General features: G+C 41.8%; 1 protein-coding gene across 2 annotated transcripts; it reads right to left on the bottom strand.

Annotated features, from left to right (window-relative positions):
* Positions 1–72: 72 nt before the first annotated feature.
* On the bottom strand, positions 73–25,143 carry Prdm4 (PR/SET domain 4). Of its 2 annotated transcripts, none has more exons than XM_031349076.1 (11): positions 24,963–25,143; positions 21,215–21,348; positions 18,536–18,721; positions 15,527–16,321; positions 13,549–13,698; positions 11,756–11,895; positions 10,569–10,654; positions 9,376–9,503; positions 8,472–8,786; positions 6,904–7,072; positions 73–1,548 (listed from the first exon to the last, which is right to left on the bottom strand). In XM_031349076.1, the coding sequence occupies exons 2-11, from the start codon at positions 21,345–21,347 to the stop codon at positions 1,236–1,238; spliced, it is 2,415 nt and encodes an 804-aa protein (XP_031204936.1). In that variant the 5' UTR covers position 21,348; positions 24,963–25,143; the 3' UTR covers positions 73–1,235. The 2 variants fall into 2 exon arrangements, with proteins under 2 accessions (XP_031204936.1, XP_031204937.1); XM_031349077.1 differs by having other exon boundaries at positions 910–1,548; positions 11,756–11,874.

Genomic DNA, 25,143 nt, shown 5'->3' with positions numbered 1-25,143 from the left:
TCTCAGAGCCAAAACTAAGAAGACTTCCTTTTAACTTTCAAGTTCTTCCACAAAACATCATGAGAAATTCCGTATTTTCATTAAAAATGATTTAATTCTTCCTAGAGGAATACAGATTTGAATGAAATACATTCATTCTATAAATACATTAGCAGCAAAACCTTCCCAGCAGAGTCCTCTACTCAAGCCAAGGTTGTGCCTTTGAGCAGGAAGGCATGTTCCATCAATCCTGTCAAGTTCAGGATGTGTCGTCTGCTTCTTGACAAAAGCTGGGTGTGCCTGCTCACAGGGGGTGACTAATAAGCCTTCTCTGTCTTCCAAACCCTGTGGTATCCTCTACACTTAGCTGGTGAGGACCTTCAGCAAGGAAGACAACTGGGAAGGCCTAACTGAAACCCACAATGCATTTGGAACTACTGTTGCTTTCAGCTAGCAACATTTTAATGGTTTTCATACAGTAAACCTACATTTTAAAAAAAAAATCATTCCCCTCCTTCCTCCTGTGGGCAGAAGAACCAATCTTGTCAGGTGAGCCCATGTGCACTTGCTGACTGGAGACTACTCAGCAGGAATCATTTGAACACTGTGAATATTCTAGGTCACTCTAAAAGACTGAAGGCTTTCCTGAAGACAGAGACATGGCTAGACCACAAAGATGTGCACATACAGATAAACCAGGTGGCTAACCTTGGATTCCTCTACGAGCCACTGTCCTCTGAACCATGACTGATTCTTTACCTGCCCTTTCAACCCCTGCTGAGACTGAGAAGCAGGATCTAAACTCCCAAGTGGCCAGAAGGCAGGCAGGTATTACTTTTCAATTAATTACAGTCATCCTAATACTTGCACAGCTGTTACAATCCTCTCTGAAATACATACCTTACAATAGTGCATAATGTGTAGTTAGCAGTGGGATGGCTCACGTTGGCTGGGGGAAAAAATGGAACAATGAGAAATCTGATTTGTGTAGACAAAAGGGCACTTTGACTCAAGCACAAATGCATCTCCCAAATTACATGTAAATAAAGAACAGATATCAAATGGTGGCCCTTTCATTGCCACCCATTACTGAAAAATAGGACAGACGCAGGCCTTGTCTCCCAGTCCATCTTAAGAGAATCCACTGGACATTCCTCCGTAAGTGCTTAGCGACCCCCACTCAGCCCACTTCTAACAGTGGCTTGGTTTTCTGTTTTCCCAATGTGTGCTCCATCCTAAGCAGTTGCTTTCTCCTCCTATTTATGTGTGGAGAGAGCCTCGTCTGTTGAGTAAATAGCACTGTTCATCCTGCAGTCCTCTGCCCTCATGGAGTCTGCGAGACCTTCTTCCTCTGAGTCTTCGTCCTCGTCCTCTTCCTGTGCTGAGGAACTGGAGGTGGGCTCTCTGCAGGTCTTCAGGTGGCGGGTGAGATGGTACTTGGTTAAATAAGCCTTTGTACATTTTTCGCAGACATAATCGCGTTTTCCTTCATGAGAATTGAGATGCTTCTTCAAATGGTTTGTTCTCAAGAACAGTTTATCACACTTCGGACACTTGATCTGGCGTTCTCTAAGAGAAACACAAGAGTGACATCTGCTTGGGGTGTAAACATCAAGCCACATAAATTCCCTAATCTCAGGCCTTTATAGGAACTTTTAGAACCAGGCTGCTTTTCTCTTCTATAGTACTATGCAAACAGGACCATCAAGTGTAGGTTTCTTTCACTGAAAATGAAGCCTATGATAGTCACTCAAGGTGCCCAAGTACCTGTAGTTTGTTCCGTTCCATTAATATGAAGTATTTACAATGAGTCTGCAACCGGTTTCTCTTATTCTTCATAGTCTGGTGGCTTTCAGTTTTATATTTTCATAAGCAAGAATATCTACATCTGTGTGTGTGTGTATATATACATACACATATATACATACATATACATATATATATGTGTTTATATTGATAGATGGATAGGCAGACAGACCGATAGATAGATGGGGGATATACACAGGAGAAATATACACTTGGATCAAAAGATGTGTCCACCTTCAAGGTCAAAAAAGATGAAAGCTCTGCTGTTTTATGCACACTAAGCAAGCACAGAACCACAACTCTTGTTCCTAAACAAATCATAAAGTACTGTGTTCACTTCTGAAAGACCAAACTTGAAACTAACCAATAGGCCAAGCCGCAGAAAGTATAAAGACATATGTCCTGATAAAAAGAGAGCTATACGGAAACATGACAGTGACTGTTATGTTACATTATATAAATAGCTGTTATGTTACAGAGTGGTTAGAGCCTGGGGATGTAACTCAGTGGTAGAGCACTTGCCTTGCATGTGGAAGATCCTAGTTTCAATTCATAGCATATACCTTCACCTTCCTATCCCCGCTCCCCCCACCACCACCAAATTACCTTGACTGTGTGGTATTCAGAAAGAAAGAACATCCCCATCTGCCAGAGACATTTTGAAAATTAGTATGTCCCAATACGGTATATTCAGTCTCGTGGGGACCTTTTTAAAAACAGCAAGACAGAGTTTAAGATAAGTCTTAAGAAAGAACAATAAGGACAAATTTAGCTGTGGAGGTAGACTCCTACAACCCTACTTCAAGAAAGTGGGGAAAGGAAGGGAAAAGGCTATGCTGGGGCTCTGGTCCCAGCCAATTACATTAGAATCCCTAAGGTGGGAGGGACCCTGTCAGCAGTTGTTAACAGGCAGTGTTAGCACTGAGTCTCTCCCTACCATCTCCTATAGCCCCAAATTCCTATTTTGAAGCCCTCACCTCCAGGGTGATGTGGGGCTTTTTGGAACTGGGTTTAGATATAGTAGAGAATATGGAGCCTAGAAATGTGTCTTAAAATACGAGGAAGAAACTGAAGCTCTTGTTCTCACTAACATCCCTCTCACCACCTACCCTCCAACTAGGAGGCTGGGGTGCTTAGCAAATGGTGCTGTTTCCTCACAGCTCTGTAGGCTAGGGCAGGGAACTTGCAGGCCCAACTTGCAGTGCACTCGTGGCTACTTCCTCCTGCTGGGATCCTGCTCTTTACAGCGTTCTTTGAGAATCTGCACTGAGGACAGCACTCACATGACTCACCTCTCATACTGTACAACTTCTATTTGATAATCAGAATTTCACACTATCAATGAAACTAATGAAGGCTGTTGTAAAAGATCCTGTATAGGGCCAGCAAGAAGGTTAAGTAGAACATTTGCCTGAGACCTGACAACTTGAGTTAAAGTCCCAATATCCACATGGAGGATGGGGGGGCATCCATAAGTTGTCTTCTGACCTCCATATGAGTACCATGGCATGTATGCATCACACAAACAAGTACATACAAATAAGTAAGTTTTTAAAAGATTCTTTAGGGTGGTATAGCAAATACAGTAGTGCCTACCTGTGACCTCAGCTAATCAGGAAGCTGAGCTAGGCTAAGCAAAACTCTCTAACCAAAAAAGGGAAAGAAAAAAAAAAAGTCCTTTTGAGAACTACACTAGATCCTGACTCCTCAGCATTTACAATGAACTCCCCGTCTTCTAACACTTGCTCAAAGCTGAGGATAACACTATCTACTGCTTCTGTCTACTACCACTATACTAACAGTAGGAGAGACCATTTCTTACACCCAAATTCAGTAAAGCATTCCTGGGCAGTCTCCTGCCTGGCGCCCAACCCCTTGCTCCATTTGAATTACTCTCTGTCCATCTGAAACAGAAGAGGTATGTCAAACAATCACACCCCTCTACTTAAAGTCTGTAAATGCCCACATAGCTACATATACACAACTAATATTGGTAAACCAAACACCTAAAAAATGCTTAATTGTTTCTCTATTAACCATAATTTCAATACACACACACACCCTTAGCACAGAACTGCCCTAGCAGACAGTGGGTAGGGGAGCCAAATCTGTTCACAGTACACTATTATTCTGAGAATGAAATTTAATTTCCTTGGTAGACCTTCAACAGGGACATAGCTCAGTAGAGTGCCTACCTAGCATCGAGAGCCTGTGTTGGATCCCCAACACTGCACAAAAGGTACGTGCCTCTGATCATAGCACTAATATTATCTTATTAGGTCATCTCTTAACTACATGGTGAGTTCAAGGCCAGCCAGGGATACATGAGATTTTATCTCAAAAAAAGAGATTGTTTATGATGTAGGGTCTGCCTCTCACCACACTCTCCAAAGTAGTAAGTAGTATTTTCTTTCTTTTTTTTTTTTAAAGACTTTATTTATTTATTATATGTAAGTACATTAGCTGTCTTCAGATCTCATTACAGATGGTTGTAAGCCACCATGTGGTTGCTGGGATTTGAACTTGGAACCTCTAGAAGAGCAGTCAGTGCTCTTAACAGCTGAGCCACCTCAGCAGCACAAAGTAGTATTTTCTAACACAGAGAAACACGTTTGATATTCTCTGCTTCTGTGTTTCTGCCTCTGGTATTTTCACACCCTTGCTGTCACCTAGAATATCATTCTAACTCCTTACCCTTCTCTATTTTCTTAATTCTAACTGAGCTTAAGACCAAGCTCAAATTACTAGGGAGTGTGGCTGATCCCCAAGGCTGGCTTATGCGCCCCTTTTCAGTAATGGGGACTGGACCCCTGGTCTTAGGCTAGATAATTGCTATATTATTTAGCTGTATTGCCAACCCTTTGTTTTTAAGATTTTATTTTGTTTGGTTTTGGTTTTTTTGTTTTGTTGTTTTGTTTTTCAAGCCAGGGTTTCTTTGTGTAGTATAACCTTGGTTGTCCTGGAAACTGGCTCTGTACATCAGGCTGGCCTTGAACCTACAGAGATCTCTGCCTCCCAAGTGATGGGATTAAAGGCTTGCACCACCTTCATCCAGCCTTTAAGATTTGTTTTTATTTCATGTATATGAATGTTTTGCCTGGATGTACGACTGTGCACCACTTGCCAGCCTGGTGCCTAAAAGAGGCATGCTGGAACCGCTGGAACTGGAGCTATAGTCTGCTGTGAGCCTTCATGTGGGTGCTTGGAATCAAATACATGTTTTCTGAGAGTAGTGCTCCTAACCACTGAGCCACCTCTCCAGCACCCTCTATTTCTGTTCTGACTATCTTCTAACTCACAATCTGTCTGCTTCAGTCTCCTGAGTAGATGAGATTATAGGAGTGTCTTGCTGGATCAGATTCCAGTGCTGCTTCTATATGGTCTTCAGCACCCAATGCAACTCAGCATGGTGACTACTAACTGACTCATCTCACGTTCCAAACTCGGAGCTCTTTGAAGATACAGACAGGTCTTTATCTCTATCCCCAGCACAACACTGAGAGCATCAAGCATCAAAGAGGTGTTTAAAAAACTTCATGTTTTAAAAACATGGGTAAAAAGGAATACAAAGAACATATAAAAATAAGAACAGAAACAGAGAAGTGAAATCTTCCACAGTACAGCCTAACGACTGGCACAAGACATGTAGGAAAGGCTTTGGAAGGCAAGTGAGCTTTCTGGAGACGGCCCACCATTGTGCATGGCTGGGATGGGGACTCTAAGAGGCATGGATCTTAGAGACTCTGTCCCAGGACTGCTTCTCATTGCTGATATGCCTTTCCTGCCACTACTTCATAGCCTAAGGATTCCTGGGCTCAGCCCACCTATTGGGCAAACTTCCTACAGATCAATATAAAGATGTACTTTCATATAATAATGCTGTTTAGATGAATTAATAACTTTATAGAACTCCTGATTTGATTCAAGTAATTTTAGGAAGAAAGTTTAAAGAGATGGTTTGCCAAAAAGATAATAAAGTTAGAATTAAGAATAGAACATGCCCCTGCCTCATAGAATAGTAAGTAAAGGCTGTATAATAAGGAAAACAATGAGCTTTCATAAACTGCACTAAGAAGAAAAGCAGTCTTGGTACAAATTATGACCAGAAAAAAATTCATTCTCAGTCAAGTCAAAGGATAAGGCCACATGTATACAGTAAGATCAAACAAGGCCACATGAAACTGTTGCTTTGAACTTATGAAGTTACAGAATGAAATACCACTTTGAACTTACTATCAACATCCTTCTGTAACTCCTTTTTGTGCAACATTTTATCTGTGAGGTAATTTTATAAAGAACTTTTGTCTAAGAAGGTATAAAAAAGGCTAAGAGAAAAAATAAGGTATGACTGTTGAGGCTCTGCCCCACCCATCAAACGTGTTTATGTGGATATATGCATATGTCTGTCTGTAGGTATGTACATATGTACTCATATATATATATATGTGTATGTACATAAGTATGCATGAACATTTGTAAAATTGATGAAACTGCTGGTCAGGCCCAGCCGTGAGTGAGTGAGTGAGTGAGTGAGTGAGTGAGTAAGTGAGTGAGTGAGAGAGAAAGTGTGTGTGTGTGTGTGTGTGTGTGTATGCATGACTTTCTCTTTATCCTTTTTCTTTCTCTCTGGCTCAGCAAGAGTTAATGAGCTCCAACTGGCCAGTGAGAAGACCCTGAGTTAAAGAGTCCAAGTAATTAGTATCTTTTTCTAATCCCCTGCTGCTATTAGCAGGAGTTAATTGCCAGAAACCATCAGCTTTGGCCTCCATTACAATAATAGAAACATAATAGCCAGAAGATATCAGCCTCTGGTCAGTCTACTCTGTGCCCCACCTCAGCACCTGGTGTTAGGGCAGGACTCTGGTAGTTTACGGGACCCTAGCTGTGAAGGGAGAAGCAGATGCACACCCAGCGCCTCAGTCTCAGGAATGCATACGATGCCTCTCCTCGACAAGCAGCACCCACTGCAGGACTTACACACACAATGCATCACCTCGACAAGCAGCACCCACTGCAGGACTTACACACATGATGCCTCTCCTCGACAAGCAGCACCCACTGCAGGACTTACACACACGATGCCTCTCCTCGACAAGCAGCACCCACTGCAGGACTTACTGTGTGTGGATGAGCACGTGCTGCTTCAGGTCCTGTCTCCGCATGAACAGCTTGTCACAGTAATCACACTTGAGATTCTTCTCACCCGTGTGGATGACCATGTGAGACTCCAGGTGAGCCTTCTGAGTGAAAGACTTGTCACACAAAGTACACCTATAATTCTTCTGACCTGCAAATTATTCCAGGACATCACACCAAGAATAAAATAACTACAGATTCTCTGACAAGCAGGTAAGTTTGGAGAAACAGCCCAAGAAAGAACCAAGCAGAACTGACTCTTGCCTGGCACTCCACTCCCCTACATTGTCTACCTAAAAACAGTCTAAGCCATTCCATTCATAACCTAAACTAAAGCTAGCAAAGCCAGCAAGTCTGACCTCCTAAGACCTCATATCTAAAAGTGCATGTGTTTGCAGCTGGCACATATACAAACTTTGAGGAAAGCGAAAATCATGGTATCAGTGCCTACTTTATTTAAAACAATTTGGGATTAGCAATGTAATAGTGTAAAGTACTTGTCTAGCATACCTAAAGCCCTGGATTCGATTTCAAGGACCATATTACCCAAGTATGGTGCTACATGCTTCAGAGCCCAACACTTGGGAAGTTAAAATAGGAGGGTCAGAAGTTCAAGGTCATCTTCAGTAAGCATGAAGCTAACCTGGGGTAATGAGATTCACTTTAAAAAAGAGAGATAACTCAAACTCCTTTCCATTGAATAATTTGTATTTTTGTTTCTTTAAAAATACAAAAAAAAAAAAACAATAAAACACAGTATCTCACAAAACAGAACTGAAATCAAATCCTTCCAAGTATACTATAAGAAAATTCTAGGACAAGGGCTAGCTAATTGGGGGGAGAGGAACAGAAAGGAGGAAGGAATGGAGGTAAAGGAGAGAGAGAAGAAGGAAAACTATAGTGGGTGTTTAGCTTCTACAGGACACCTGGTCTCTCCTCCAACTACCCAGTCTTAAAACAACAGGCTGAAAATGGAACTTCCTTTTAGTGATCTGTAGAAAAAATGATTCAGCCAGGAAAGTTAAGACCTCACTGGTTATTTTGGAGTATGGGGGAAGAGCTGAGAGGCTGGAGGGATGGCTAATGGCTACTCTTACTAAGGACCTGGGTTTAATTCTCAGGACACTATGGCAGCTCACAACCATCTTAACTCAAATTCCAGGGATGAATTCTGTTCTCCACAAGCACTGCATGCAAGTGGTACACATACAGGCAGAATAGCCATACACATAAACTACAAAGAAATCATTGTTTTGGAGATGGTTTACATGAAGTTTAGAAACTGGAAGCTCAAATATAAAAACCAGGCTCCTTCAAACTACACAGCAGGACTCCTTAAGAAAATACCCTGGTATCTGGAAGTAACACCCTTAGGAACCTTAGGTTTACCACCTCACAAGGCCTACAGTCCAATGATATCCCATAGCTATCTGCATACATTCTATGACATATTATAACTCTACCTTCAGTAATTTCTTTCTGCCAAGACTTTATGGCTGCAAATTCTAACTACTATAAAAACTCCATGCCAGTGGTTCAATACAGCTTACCTGTATGTATTTTGAGGTGTGTCCGTAGGTTGCTTGGATCACTAAAAGCCTTGCTACAAAAATCACACTTGTGGGGCTTCATACCCATATGACCCATAAAGTGCACGTGGAGTTTGGAAGGAGAGATGAAAGCCTGGGGGCACATGGAGCATTTCCACTTCCTTTCCTTGCTGTGGCTCGGCCCATGGCTGCTGCTGTGGCCCTGACTAGGCAGGTGATTATGGAGATGGCTGGTCAGATGAGCTTTGAACTCTGAATAGGAATTGCACTCCTTGCCACAGTTACAGAGGTGCACATCTGGGTGTTCAGGAACACCTTTAAAAAATTAAATCAATATCTCCTGTTACTTTAATTTCGAAATTACTCTTGACATTAATAACTGACAATTACAATTTTCCCTTCTACCAAAACGTCTAACTCGCTCACTACCTGTCAAATTAAGATGCCTTGTTCAGTGCCATATTCCTATCATTTAAAATAGTGCACGAGGGCACACAAGAAGCACTTGGTAAACAGAATTGAAACGGTCTTTTCTCCTGGAGAAACCATTTACATTTTGTAGTGCAAACTCTTAAGTAGACCTACAAATGTGACACAGTAAAAAGAGAAAAAAAACACATTAAATCAAATGGAAGGGTGTTTGCTAACTTTCAAAAGTTAGCAAAAACAGTTCAAAAAACAGTTTCAGGGACTTACAAGCCCTGATTCAAAGTCCTACAACAAAAACTTGTTTATTTGAAACAGCAGCATCAACCTAGTGAAGACGTACCAATTTCTGTCCCATCACATGCAGAGCTAGCAGCTTGCTTTCATAAAGCTGCTGCTGTAAAATCATTATCAAATTCTCTTCCTGGTCACTGATGGAGCTGCACTAGATGCACGATAACAAGTCTCACAGACTTACCTATCTGTTGAGCATAGTTCCGGCTATAATAGAAAAGCAGCTCATTTTCAGGAGGGATGTCTTGGGAGGTACAGAAATAGATTTTTCCATCATGGGGATAGGCCACCAAATTCTGTTCTTCACGGTTCCTACATAACCACATTCAATACATCAAGAGAAAGGGTCTCATTATGTTGCTCAGGCTAGTTGCAAACGTCTGGCCTCTAAACAGCCAGGGCTACAAGTGCATACCACACTTGGCTAAGGACACTTTTTCTTCAGTGCTGTGGTTGAAACTAAAGCTTTACACATTCTAGCCCAGCAATCCTATCAATAAGCTACATCTGCTGCCCCTCAAGTATAGTAATTCTAAGATATACACGCATCATACTATACCCTCTATAAGCAGAATCCAGTGAAAACTTAGAAGGATTTTCTCTATTGTTTCTGTAATTCTGCGCTCTCTATTAGGGACTGTGAAAAAACATAATTCTTGCTTTAGTACATAGGTGGTTATCGCTTTAGTCCAAAACATCAGTCTGTTAGTAGATGCCAAATGAATAAGTAGCAAGGCATGGGCAACTCACACCTGCAATCCCAGCACCTGAGAGGTGGAGACAGGATTGATTACAGGAGCATTGCTCCAAGTACCAGGCCAGGCTGAAGTACAAACAAAAGCTAAATTAAAACGAAGCGTGCCTGTTTATTTTGAGACTGGGTCCTAATCTGTGCTCAGACTGACCAAGGGCTTGCTATGTAGCCCAGACCAGACCAGAACTTGCAGAGGTTCCTACCTCAGGCTCCCAAGTACTGGTCGCTGGTTATTTTAGACCTGAGTCGCAATGCCCATGAAGTCTTAAAAATTCCTTATGACAAATATATATGAAGATAGAAAGCTAACAAAGGTAACTCTAATGATAGCCTGAAAGGCTACTAGTGATATGAAGAGGCATTTACTTGTAAACTCATGCATGGGTGACTGTATCATTCCTTATTGCCCAGAAGCCAAATAAAATGTTTTTAAAAAGACATATTCTGCTTTACAGCCACCATCAGTCAGCTGCTACTAGATTGGAAATGCTGAAAAGGCTTGGGCATAAGGACGTTGAGGTACTAGTAGCAACTTGTATTCATCTGTCTTCCACAACTTATACCGAGTTCCCTACTGAACAACCACCTGAATGGTAGTGATGCCATTACTACAGCAGCCTTACCTGGCTTTGCGTACAAACATCATCCAATTACACTCATTTTCATCAGTTGCAATGATGCAGAATTCTAGGACACCATTATGGTATATCTGCCAACAGAAGGCAAGCACACATGTAAAGTGACCTGAAAACCTTTCATTTACTTATCTACTAAGTGCTAGCTGGGGCCCTCTCCATAAGTCATCTCGCCACCCTTCCCGGTTCCAGAAATACAAGGGAGAGTTTTAGAGGTCTCCAGGCACTGTTCTGTGTACAGAATGACTTCACTCTTGAGTACCTTGGCTAAAAAGATAAACTACAGTCTACTTATCTATCCATCTTTATCAAAACTACCAGATAGGTAGGTATAGTGGCGATGACTGTCTCCTAAAGGCAGAGAGCTACCTCCACCCATTTTCCGAGTCAAACATTAAAATTAAAGTTCCCTCCACACCACCTCACCAAGTCAATTCTACACCCATTTTTTAAAGATTGTATATAAATATGCTGCTGATACAGCTATTGATGTCAAAACCTTATATTCCTATTAGGAAACTAGAGAAATAATTGTAGCTAATTCTAAAACTGTTTACTAAGCCAAATATTGAAGGAATGTTTAGTTAACCAAAAATAACTTTTATTTTGTAAACAAAGCTCATAGCCTCAGCAGCCATAAGAAATCAAAATGTACAAATGATATAAATTGGGCCTGAGATAGCCTGGTGGTTAAGAGCACTAGCTACTCTTGCAGAGGCTCTGGGTTTGCTTCCCAGCTCCCATAGCTCCAGTTCCCGGGGCTCTGATACCCTCTTGTGGCCTCCATAGGTACCACCCACAGTACTACGCATACATTTAGGCAAAATTCCCGAACATATAAGTTTTTTAAGAGATCAGAATCATTGCATTAATCTATACAATGAAAACTGCATCAGTTTATCCCCTATTTGTTCAACAGTTGTTTATACCAGAAATAAGGGAAAATGTAATACAAAATAATGGACAAGTGAATGCATTCTCAGTCCTGGCTAATTTTGACTTGTCATGCTTTAAACAATGAAAACTGCCACCAGAAATGTCAAGCACGGTGTTGGCAAGGCACAATCCAAACATCTGGGAGACTGAAGAGAAGACCAGAGTATGAAGTCAGCTTGGGATACAAAAAAATAGCAGCGGCAGCAGCAGCCAAAAGCCAGAGAAGCTTCAACACTGACCTTCCAGACATGGTTAACTGCCTTGTCTGTCCACTCCGCTACTTCCAAGGAGTGACTCTGCTGACCGATTAGAGGCCCAAAGCAAGTCCGCACAGGAATGGTTTCTGCAGTCCATACACCTATCAATGGAAGAACACCAACTACACAATGATTTAAACTGATTGAGACAGGCGCTTAACCCAGACAAAGGATCTCAAGGTCACCAAAACTAACATTTTTGATGTGTCAACAATCATGAGACAGCTAAGACATGTAGGTCCTAGCCTAAAGTAACAGACAAAAGTAGCCGACAAGATGGCTCAGTGTCACTTGTTAGGAAACCTTGATGACCTGAGTTCCACCCACAGAACTCCACTTCTGAAAGGGTGTTCTCTGAAACTTCACATCTCTCTCTTTCTCTCTCTCTCTCACACACACACTCTCTCACACACATACTCCTCCCTCTCTCCCTTTCTCTCTCTCACTCTCACACACAGACACACAGACACACACACACACACACACACACACACACACAAATAAAATTAAAGGCTGGAGAGATGGCTCAGTGGTTAAGAAGCACTGACTGCTCTTCTAGAGGTCCCAAGTTCAAATCCCAGCAACCACACAGTGGTTCACAACCATCTGTAATGGGATCCGATGCCCTCTTCTGGTGTGTCTGAAGACTGTTATAGTGTACTTATATACATAAAATAAATAAATCTTTTTAATAAAGAAATAATAAAATTAAATTGAAATGCAGAGGCAAAATCAAATTCCTGCTGTATACATACAAAACCTACATGTTTCCAAACACATTATTTTAGAATAAGCAAGAGATCAGAAAACATCTTATCAAAAAATAGCAATCTCTATAAATCAAGCTTCTAAAAAAATTTTTTTAAGATTTATTTATCTAAGTACACTGTAGCTTTCTTCAGACGCACCAGAAGAGCGTGTCGGATCTCATTACAGATGGTTGTGAGCTACCATGTGGTTGCTGGGATTTGAACTCAGGACCTTCGGAAGAACAGTCAGTGCTCTTAACCACTGAGCCATCTCTCCAGCCTCTAAAATTTCTTATACTTAATATAATGCATGACTATTATCTAAGCTGTTTAGTGCTTTTAAGATTCATGCCCGGCGGGGCGGGCAGTGGTGGTGCACACCTTTAATCCCAGCACTTGGGAGGCAGAGGCAGGCAGATTTCTGAGTTTGAGGCCAGGCTGGTCTACAGAGTGAGTTCCAGGACAGCCAGGGCTACACAGAGAAACCCTGTCTGGCGGGGAGATGCCCAAGCTATAGCTGAACATAATGAATCTCATTTTGCACTTTCACAGGGCTGGCGCAGTAATTCAGAAGCATTAGATTCAGATATGGGTAAGTAAGCCCTGACAATCGCAATCCTTCCTGAGAAATGCTACACAAGTACATTTTTTTAAAAGTCCGCTTATCTTCTCTATACCACCTGATTATCAGAGGTAAATTTCCCACATTTCATTAGAAAACAAGTTTCAGGGAGCATGGTGGCTTGGTAGTTGATGGATGTCTGAGAACAGAGGCTGTGAAAGACTCAGGCCAGGATCTGTGCTTCTAGTTGATTCTGATTCTCAGAGGCTTTCTACCTAAGCTATTGTCACCATCAAAGGAGTCAACCATTCCCTAATACTTACAATTTTATTCCCTAACGTTTATAATTTGAAGCCACTGAATTTCAGATCAACCAGTCACTAATTCCACACACACACATTTTCACAGCTCTGCCCCATAAAGGAGATTTGATGGGATTGTATGGTTTCTTCCAATATTCTTACCAACGTCTGTTCCTACAATGGACTGGCGGAGAACAAGCTGCTTCGGGAGGGACAGTCTTGCTCTGCTCTCTATGGGTGTGTCAGGAACAAAAGTCACTGGTCCATGGTCAGGGCAATCTGAGGGGTAGGCCCGGTCACAGAGAGTGCACCCTGTAGGCAGCACATGTCCAAGACAAATAAATGGGTGTAGTTCACATAAGCTAAGTTACCACTTGGATTCAAATGCCAATTACTAAATGCAACCAGTAAGAAGACCTTAATTACATTTATTATTAAATTGGAGACTTTAAAGACTAATACAGAGGCTTCCTCACTGACTGGCTTCCACACTTTTGGACCTCCTTGTTCACGGTATTCAGTTCTTTTGTACCCTTTGCTGACAGTTTCACCCCACTGCCATGGCCATGATTATTACCTTCAGATACTCCCTCCCTGAGCTCCACTAGCTATCTCCACTGAGCACCTTACACACTGAATCAATGTCTAAAATGGATTCATCACTCCTCCCTCCCAAAAGCTACTACTCTACTCTCCCACACCTGTCTGTCGGCATAGAGTGTGTGTAGTGTCTCATTTACAGCACCAGCCCTTTAGCCCACCTACGAGCTCTAGTGACTGCTAATGACACAAATGGCCTACTTTCCACATCTTAGTTACTTCTGCTGTAAGGAGATAATCACCTTTCACTTAATTTCAGCATTATCTCCCTACAATAATTGCCTCTAACAAGTCTAACAGCTCACAAGGCAGTAGAACCCCATACCAATCCTTACTCTTAAAACCCTCACTGATCTTAAAGGCCCCGAAGGTTCAGCTCCTGCTTGTCTCCCCAGGTGAGTGTTTCCTCACACCCACTTTCCACCGCAGCCACCTGAACCATTTCTGACTCTTTTCGTCCTAGGCACTTAAGGGTGCCAGCGGGTATCTTTCTATTAATTGCATACCATCCTGCCTGTCTTCAGGCCTATGCTAACACATATGCTGCCTTATGTGGCTAATATGTACTGACCCTTCCACAGCCCAGTTAATTGTTCTTCAAGATCTTTAAGCACCATGAGCTTAACTCATGGTCCTGCTCTTACTGTTATTCTACAGCTGCCCATGTCCTGTCCATGCTTTCTACGGGCTACTCCTCACAGTCTGTACTGTTTTGGTAGACCGCCCTGTCCCCTGCATCTGGTAAAGCACAGCATATAGTAAGCATATGAAAGTTTCCTGCATGGGTTAAGCACACGGTGAAACCAACAAAGCAACTATTTTATATGGTTTTTGTTGCTGCCTAATAAAAAAGAACTTTACATGCCCAACCATGATAATTTATACACTCTTAAGAAAAATCACTGTATATCAACCTGATTTTTCCACAGTTATAAAGTGATCCAGCAACTCTTTTCTTCTGGCATATGCTGAAAAAACACAATGTATATCACCAAGATTATCTTTGCTAAGTTTTATGCCCATAATGCTCTGTTTGGGAAAATACCTTGAATATTATAGGGAAAATATAGACACGATTATATTGTCTGTTTACTCCAGGGCACCACTGTAAGAATGACTGAATTATACCTTATTATTTGACTTGAGCAAATGGCACCAGATTAATAAAAGGACAGTATGAGGGCAAAGAAAATTCCAAAATGCAATTCCTTTCCTCATTCCATTAACCAATATCAGACTATGACAAACACTAGTTAGGATAATGGTATTTTAAGACCAATATTTGGGATCCAGAGAGATGGCTCAGCAATTAAGAGCACTTGCTACTCTTGCAGAGGACCCAGGTTCAATTCCCAGAACCCACATGTTGGCTCAGCATTTGTAACTCCATGTCCAGGGAATCCAACACTGTCCTAGTTTCTGCAGGCATTAGGCATATGTGTGATACATGTAACATGCATACAGGCAAAACCCTCATGAACATACAATTTTAATACACAAAAAAAAGCATTTCCAGAAAAGAACAGTGAAGCACACTCACAAATTGTAAACAAGGTTGCCATGTTTTCCTTGTTTGAATTGGAGTCTTCCATTTGCAGTGAAGATGGTACAAAAGACAAGCTGTCTGAGGACACATCTACATGACCTGTCCCCATAGCAACCTCCTGAGTGATGGAAGAGACAGCCACAGGCTCTAGGCTAAGGCCAACTTCATGGAGGGAAACAGATTCTAGGGAGGCCAGGTTGTGTGAGGTAGAGAGTGCCACGCTTACAGAGTTGGTGCTCATGGCCACGGTGTGGATGGAGTCACTGAGGGTACTATCAGACATCCCATTGACCCGGTTTGCAATGTGGTCTGTCTCCATGACCACAGGAAGCTCCAGACCATTCCCATGAATGGGTATCACACCACCATGTCCTACAGTGTCTGCTGTAAGGTTGTTGCTCACAGAATCCACAGAGAGAGGCTCATGACTTCTAGAGCTATTTGGGATTTGGGAATGCTCTCCTGTAACACCGTCCATTGTAAGCTCCTCTGCCATTCCATCTGTGGAGATTGGGCTGGTAACCCTAGAAACATTCTCCATAGTGATGGTTGTGTCCAATGCTACTTCATGGCCATCATTAGGATGAAGACTTTGGGCACCATGTGTGTTTACAGAGCGAGAGTCTATTGAAACAATGCCTAGTTCTAATCCAACATTTCCATTGGCCTGATAGGGATCTAGTGCTGAAGGGTTGTTGGTGATAGATAATGCTGTATTTCCATCAACATTTATAGAGTTGGGGTGGATATATTGAGGAGGTGGTCTGTCAGCTAAATAAGATAAAATGCCTGAGAAAAGAAGAGATCAGAGATATTTAGCACAATGTTAAACATAAAAAATTTCACATGTTAGGAACCGTTTTCCTTACTAATATACTTAAGTTAAATAACCTACTACTTCTTTAATCAATGACTATATAAGGAGCATATATACCATTCTGAGTTTCTCTATAGAATTCAAATCCTAAACACAGGAAATTTATCTGAAGCCAATTACAAACAACTGACATGAAAACCAACCTCTAATAGCTATGTGATTGCAATTTGTTGATCCACAGATGCTAAAATTTGCTCTATAAAAAATATGTAAATAAATAATAAAATTATTTAAGAACTTCTGTTATAAAACTATCAAAACACATTAAACCATTCAAAACAAGCATATTTTCCAGAATTTTTTTGGGGGGAGCAGGAGCAAGTTAGGACCAGACCCAGGGCCTCAAAAAAAAAAGTCTTACTATAGAACTACATCCAAATCCAAAGCTGTGACCAAGGATGTGGGATGTCACCTGCAGTATTGCTAGTGGGAGAGTACATACTAGAACACAGTATACTTATGAAACTCAAAAGTGACCACACTGCCTTGCATCAAACAGCACTTACAGCAACCTTCCCAAAATGCCTGAGTGTATTTTGTAAATATACACAAAGAAGACACCCCTAAGAATATCAGCTACAGTGACAATAAAGTCTGGAAAAATTAAGCTGGCCACTGATGTAATAAACCATTAAATATCCAATCAGTCAATTTTTTTTTCTGAAACAAAGGCTAGTCTAAATTCCTGGTCTCCCTGCTTCAGCCTCCCAAACGTTGGAATTACAGGGGTACACCATTTTAAAAGACTATTATTGTGCTTGGCTGCACACCCCTTTAATCACATCATTCGGCAGAGGCAGGCAAGTCTCTGTGAGTTCAAAGCCAGCCAGGTCTACACACAGGCCAACCAGAACATAGCCCACTTCAAAAAAGGGACAGGAAAGGGGTTATGAAAAATCATCTAGTAGCAAGGAAAATACTAAGTGCAAAGATACACAATTGCAGAGAAATCGCAGTCTTAATCATGAAAAACTGTAGCAACCAATGCTCCAAAATAAAAAAGTATACCAGAAGGACAGATGTGGCTTCCCCTTCTCCCTGCTTGCTAAATTTTCTAAACAGAGTGTATATAATACATTTATAACAGAATAAAAGTCAATAAACTCTAAGCCAGACAGGTAGCTGTTAAAGTACAGAATTAAAAACACTGAACCAACATTCAGTGATCATAGTTCATGTCACAAAAAGACTCTACCACAGGGAACTGAAGATGGCTCCGCAGGCAAAGCACTGCCACGTAAGCCAAAGGAACTGAGTTTGGATCCCCAACACTCACATGTAAATCCCATGCTGTGTGTGCACCCCACCTGTAATCCCATGGACCACTGATGTGAGCTGGTTGGTTACACTAGCTATTGAATCAGCAAGTTCTGAGTTCAGTGAGAGACTCTGCTTCAATATGCAATGTGAAAAATAACTGAGAAAGACAAGTGATATCAACCTCTAGCCTCCATAAGCACATGCATCAACAGACACTTGTGCACTAATACACATGCATACACACTACACACATATACAGACGCAAAGAAAAAAATAGTAACACAAACCAGGCATGGTGGGGCTCATCTATAATCCTGACACTGAGGAGGCAGAGCCAGAGAAGAACTCAAACTTTGAGGCTACCCTTGTCTTAATGGCAGATTCCAAGGCTACAAATAAGACCCTGTCTCAAACCACCACCACCACCAACAACAACAACAACAAAAACAAAAACAAACAAACAAAAACCCCCTCATGCCTGTAATCCAGCACTTTGAAGGTGGAAAGCAAAAAGACTGGGAGCAAGGTCACTCTCATATATAGGCAGGCAGCTGCCCAGTCGCACAATAAAAAGGTGTCTGCTGCAGCTCAGTGAGAAAGTGCCTGTCCAGCACGCATGAGGCCCCAAGGTTCAATCCACACCACTTCAAAACAATTAAAAAAATAAAAAACAAAAACTGCACTAACAAGACTCAAATTGCTTCTTTAATACTGAACTGTACACATATTCTAAGCAAAGCGCACAAATAACAAGCCCAGGGATTGCTATCCAAAAATGAGAGAAAGATGTTAACTCTAATCTCCAAACGCTGAGGTCAAACGCTGTTCTATTCCCCACCATCACAGCAAATAACTATGAAACTTACCAGGTAGAATGGTTCTGAAGTAACTGCTCTCTAGGTGAGGGTAAGGTGGTGGAGGTAGGGTATAGTTTCTTTCAGGTAACCCACACATTACTCCTCGATCTCCGATGCCCATGGGGAGCATCAGAGACAAGGCAGAAGGCAGAGAGCTCAGGGAGGGACCCAGGTTTGGAATTGCTACTGGAAGTCCTAAAAAAAAAAAATTTCTTAATTAAAAGATTGGTACCTAAAAACCACTGACAAAACCCCTCAGAACTTACAGAAACAAAAACAAAATCTCACTCTAGTAGCATTTTATAACCCAAGATACTATTTGGCAACACCTATAGCAAACTTACAAATAGTCCTAGTCACCAAATTACTTCTCAGAAAGGGTCTATTTAGCTCAGGCTGACCTATGACCTTCTAAAGTGCTGGGATTACAGATGTGCATGAACAAACCTGGCCCTCAGCGTGTACGTGTGTACATCAGGGTTTTTTAAAGTGCTAAACTGATCCTCCAGTTGTGTTTCTCCCAAATATCCAAACAATTAACAATCTAGTTTAAATAACAGCAAAGAGGGAAAAATAACACTAAAACCAAAAACAACAAAACGGGTCTGGAGAGATGTCTCAGTGGTCCTGCTCCACCAGAAGACCAGAATTCAGTTGCCAGCAACCTTAACCATGTAACTCCAGCTCCAGGACATGCCTCTGCAAGGCACCTGCCCTCATGTGCATACACTTACAAGTAAATAAAATTTAAAAATGAATCTTTAAAATAAATATCAAAACCAAAAACAACTCACAGGTATGGTGGTCTCTTGCAGTGATAACTTTTTGTAAAGCCTCATTTTATTTTCCTATTTTTAGGACTATACATTTCACTTTTAAAACTCTCAAATGCTTAGCATGGTTGGTGCATTACTGTAATCCCAGAACCAGAGAAGCTGAGGCAGAAGGATTCTGAATTTGAGCCTAGGCAACATAGTGAAATCCTGTCTAAAAATGCAACAAACAAAAACCAGGTGTGTTTGTACTTGAAACCCATCCAGATTAAAGCTAAATGCAGAAGTGTATGTGTGCGTTTTCAGCCCTGTCTCTAGGCGCTGTACTCACAATAAAGAAGTCTGACCTAGACTATACCCACGTTGGAGCACACGCATTTGCAAATGCTTAAATGACTGTCCCTGTGCCTAACCAGCAAACGAATACCGACCAACTTACTCAGTGCTGATGTGCATATTTTGGCCAGAAGGAGTATTTTTTAATACAAACTTTTTCCTCTTAATAAGATTGTTTCCTAAAAGGAATAGCTAAGGAATTAAACAGATGGGTCAATAATTTTCAAAGACAGTTTCAGGTGAAGGTTGGCCTTCAGCTGATCTTCCTGCCTATACTCATAAACAATGAGATTACAGCATATCTCACTATGCTCTTTTAGGACTTTGTTTTGTTTTGTTTTGTTTTTGTGGGGCTGGAGAGATGGCTAAGAAGCTAAGAGTATTTGCTACTTACAGAAGAACCCAAGTTCAGAGTCTTAGCACCGACATGGTAGCTCACAACCATCTGCAACTTGGGTTCCAAAGGTGCATGATTCCCTCTTCTGGCTTCTGTGAGCACCAGGCACACATATAGGTTACAAAAGTGATTCTGGACCGCTTCAGGTTATTAGCGTGCAAAGAAGCACCATGTTTTCAACAAGAATCAGACAAAACACATGTACACATCACATAAACTTTTTCTTAAAATTTCTTTTGTTGACACTTTAAGAGATGCTAATTTCAATTAATAGGACTTGGCTGTTGCATTTTATTAATTCAGGATAAAATTTTCTATGAAGAACTAAGCGTCTTTTCCATATTGTTTAAAATACTAAACATAAGTTGGGCATTGGTGGCACACGCCTATAATCCCAGCACTTGGGAGGCAGAGGGAGATGGATTTCTGAGTTCGAGACCAGCCTGGTCTACAGAGTGAGTTCCAGGACAGCCAGGGCTACACAGAGAAACACTGTCTCGAAAAAAAACAAAGACAAAAAAAGAACAACAAAATAAAATAAACATAAAGTCCAATACAACATTACAATGCTACATATGCTTAAGAACCAATAGCTTACTCATTTCTCATTTCAATAGGAAAAGAAAAAAATCAAACAGTAAAAGGGTTTTCAGATCCAGGTGTGGTGGCACATGCCTGTCATCCCAGATCAGAATGCAAGTCCATCATGTTTATATTAAAGATTGGGGCCAACCAGGGGTATGTAAGACCGGTTCTCAAACAAAACAAAATCTCCCAACAACAAAAAAAGGAATTCATGTATTAAGGCATGGGGTGGGAAGAATAAGCTGTCCTCCTGTGTTCCTGAGGACGCACAAGCTCATCCCTGGCACTACTTTCCCATAAAGCCAGGCCTTGTGCATTTCTACAGATGCACAATTTCCAGTCTAAAAGAACACAAGCTTGATTTCAAATGCTTTGGAACTTACAAAGGAATGCTAACTGATCTTCTAGTAATTAAGAACATGATGTCAAAGTGTCAACCGGATGAGTGTGAGACACCCAGATAAAAAGCCAAGTCAGCGTCAGCTCTGGATGAAAGTGACTATCAGGAAAAACACGGCTACTCTATCTATAACACTCACTCATTTCTCTGCACCACCCTAAACACACTCAGAACTGAACACTCCTGTTCCCACTCACCTGGAGCAGGGATGGCACTGTGAGAGGGAGAGGCAGCCAAGCCCAAGTGACTTCCTGAGACTGGCAGGGCATTGCTCACAGAGGATGAAGACAGCTGCTCCATCCCCACTGGGCTCAAGTTCATGTCATTCATCCTAGGAAAAAGCACAGACGACCATTGAGTCCACGTGTTAAGAGAGCCAAGAATCCAGGATGGGGAAACAGGACCTGACCAACTGCTCTTTATATGCATGACTCTGAAACCACAACAAGGAACTGTGATTCAAAGTTAACTAATGCATGTCAATGCTGTAGACCATACACAGGGGTGAATTCAATCTGCCTTGTTCCAAACCCTACACACAGCAACCAAACACCAGTCTTTGTTCTGCAGCACTAGTCAAGGTAGTTTATTCTATTTCTGTTGTTAAATCAATCTCATTGTAATTACCACCTCCATTTGGCTTATCAGCGCAAACCAGTTTTTAGGCATTATCTTTAAAGTATTGGAATAGTTTTATTAACCCTTTTTTTAGTGAGTTAAAAGTTAAGCCTGAGACTGACTCAGATGGCATAAAGAAGCACCATGATCTTCCTAAGAATCAGTATTTTCCTAAAATCTGTAACCATGCCAGCGTAAACAATAATCTTAATACCTTCATACACTGAGGTTCATCATGCAAGCTTTACTAGAACTCTACTGAAATAATTTTGAATTTGTACACTAATTTTGAAAAGTAAGGTAAAGGAGGATTTAAGTGTCAAAGATATAACATTTGCCTCAAGTCATAAAGTAGTTCAATAAAAGGCCATTGCCATCCTGCAAAGGACTGTCAGAGATGTTCCAATACATCAGACTCTATTAATACACAGGTCATTTTCAGAAGGCTGAAGAGTCAGAGCTGCCCTTTCTGGTTAGTCCATCCTACAATGTCACTAACTGCATTGTAAAAGAGTTTAATACTGATATGAAAAGGCAGTATTTTAGCTAAGTGTGGTGGCACAGAAATAGGGGGGCTGGGTCAAGAGGACTGCCAAAGGTTCGAAGACTACTGTGGACCGCATGGTAAACTCAAGGTCAGTCTACACACTACGTGGCAAGAGCTTGTCTCAAAAGAAAAGGGCTAGAAAAATGGCTCATGGGTTAAGAGCCCTTGCTGTTTTCCACAGGACTTGAATTCAGTCCTCAGTAACCATGTTTGGTTCCCAGGAGTCATCAGGTGGCGTCTACACCTTCCTATGGCCTCAGAGGACACCTGCACACACTGCATAGGCATAGATACAAACACATAATTAAAAGCAAACATTTTAAATATATGCATATACACTAGTTTCTAATCTGAATTTAGAGACCATCATCTTATCATTTACAGAAGCTAGCCTTCTTAAAAGAGGTTAAAGGAGATCTTCAAAGACCTCCCATTCTTACTCCACATTTACTGCAGCAGGCTCTTCCTGTTAGAACAACGGGCAAGTGATTTACCCCTGCCTCTCCTAAGCCTCATACTTTGTGGTTGTATGATGGTAAATCTTCACTGTCAACCACTGTGGACTTAGAATCACATAGGCACATACTTCTGAGTGTGTCTATGAGGGTGATTCCACCCACATTTAATGGGGTAGGATCTTGTATTAAGTAAAAGTGAGGAAGCAAGCCCATGCCCACATTGTTCTTTGCTTCCAGATTACAGGCTACAATGTGACTACCTCCCCACCATGATGGACTGCATGCCCTTGAACTGTAAGGCAAAGTAAACGGTCTTCCCTTAGGTCGCTTCTTATCATGGATTTTGTCACAGCAACTGAAGCACTAGCTAATCCACTTTGTTATCTTTTTTTTTTAAATTAGCATACATGTACACATGTTGAAAGGGTTGTGGATATATTTGGTGGTCAGGAGGTAGTTTGCAACTTCCATGTTGTTGAGGCAGGGTCTCTCTTGTTGCTGTGATCTGCCAGCTCCTGGGATCTCCTGTATGTGACTCTCATCTCCTGGAGGTCTGCTAGAATTACAGATGCACACCCCTGCATACAGCTTTTCATGTGCATTCCAGGGACCGAACTGGAATTATCAGTCCCCCTACACAGCTGCTTTTATTCACTGGGCCATTTCCCCAGCCCTGGACTGGTACCTTAGTCCCATTTGAATGATAAGAAGCTTAGATTTTGAGGAAAAAAAAAAAACCTAAAATCACCTAACTAGTCAGAGGTACAGCTGAGTTTTGAAGTCAGCCCTAATTTAAGATTCCCACTCTCTTAGCCTAGTAACAAATTACAAACAAAATGTTCTTGCTCTTTTGCAGAGTCCTATTTACATTGGAACCTGGCTAAACTGTGGGGTGTAAAGTTTTTCATAGACCTGTTTCTAGAATTATACTCTATTGTCTGTATGGTAATCACAAAATGAGCTTTTGGATATCAATTACATCCAAAAAATGTTAAAGCCATGCCCACTCATCACCCAGAAAGACAGCTAGAACCACATGGCAAATGAGGCACACTATCTGAAGGACCAAAGATGGACAAAAGCATGCTATTCCTCACAGAAGGATGGGAACTCCTTGTAACTTAGAGAAGCCACTGCTACTTTGACTAGCCAAGTTTCTAGGCCCCAGCTAGTTTAAACAGACTTCTCTAAATTTCCCCACCTACCGCCATACCTAAAATACAACCATCACTGGAACCACAAGGCCTACAATACAACATATAGATTACAGTAACTTATTAGAGCAATATTAAGTGTGTGGAAGCTCCTGAACGTCTATATAATGTCCTCTTCCTCCTCCTCTTCCTCCCCCTCCTCCTCATCATCATCATTATCATCATCATCCGTGTGAAATTCTAGACCTTCTCAAACCAGTTTAAACACGACTTTAGTAACAGAGGCTCAGTAGGTTTCTGTTTGATATTAGTTCCCAAAACGTGATGACCCCATACGGTTATGACAGCCATAAACCAAAGGTAACAAGTACTCAAAGACAGAAGACACCAGGAAGGAAGGCACACTGTGACTCCCAAAGGACCTTCTCATTCAACAAAGCGATTCCATTCTACCAATCTCATACCACATCCTAAGAAGGCCTAAAGTAAGGATACTAAGTTCTTTCTGTCTTGTCACTGTGTCTTCTACAAATCATTCTTAATTGTTTTTATGTTTCTAACCGACCTACACAATTATTTGTTGCAGACCTCACACTGTTTTCTGGAAATGCCATTTAAGAAACTAACAGAAATACAGCCACTTTGCAAAAAGCATCGACCAGCTCCAACAATTTCAGTCAGTAAGTTTTCTCTTCCCCACTCTACTGACAGCCTTTTAAAAGCTTCTGAGGGAAAGAAAAAAAAAAAAACAGCTAAATACTACTCCGTCTTTGGATTGTTTCTGTGCTGTGCTGTGCTAGCACAGTACCTTCTAACTTGCGAGACTTGCACAATTTAAAAACTTCATCTCCGCACTCCACCATCCCTGGCTCCAGTAACCCGCAAACCGCCAACGGCGAAGGTCGTAGATACTAACGTAACAGCCCAAATTAATATAGCCAAAGCTAAAATAACTCTACGACAGGAAAGTGGTACCAAGCAGCTAACAATGTAAGGCTACTCAGAACAATCACACCAGGAATCAACTAGTACTCTGGCTATTTCTATTGGGTCAGGTGCTCACATCCATTTACACGTCACACGTGTGCCCCGAAGGCACCCAAACAAAGACTGCGTCTCCGGCGGAGTCCGCCCCGCTCCATCGACCCTCCCCACCTGCCCTCCTCACCTGCGCGTCCAGTGCAGGGGGCCGGCGTCTGATAGGTGCGCGCTGGGGCCGGTGTCACGTGCTACCACATCCCGCCGGTGGCCGCGCCTCCCCGCACCGCCCGACGCCTCCGAGGGCCGGCAGCTGCGCTCCGCATCGAGTGCCCGGCATGATGGGCGGCGCCCGGGGCTGTTTTCCCAGA

This window comes from Mastomys coucha, unplaced genomic scaffold (genome assembly GCF_008632895.1).
Source record: "Mastomys coucha isolate ucsf_1 unplaced genomic scaffold, UCSF_Mcou_1 pScaffold4, whole genome shotgun sequence".
Taxonomy (NCBI): Eukaryota; Metazoa; Chordata; class Mammalia; order Rodentia; family Muridae; genus Mastomys; species Mastomys coucha.
Note: the sequence above shows the minus strand (reverse complement) of the source record. Positions and strands in the feature narration are given on the sequence as shown.

Coding starts and splice junctions, on each gene's coding strand:
- Prdm4 (XM_031349076.1), bottom strand. CDS start 21,347: ATGAATGACATGAACTTGAGCCCAGTGGGGATGGAGCAGCTGTCTTCA. Junction 10,655..11,755: donor CAGTTAACCATGTCTGGAAG/GTCAGTGTTGAA, acceptor TTCTGTTGGCAG/ATATACCATAATGGTGTCCT. Junction 8,787..9,375: donor GAACTATGCTCAACAGATAG/GTAAGTCTGTGA, acceptor AATTTTTTAAAG/GTGTTCCTGAACACCCAGAT.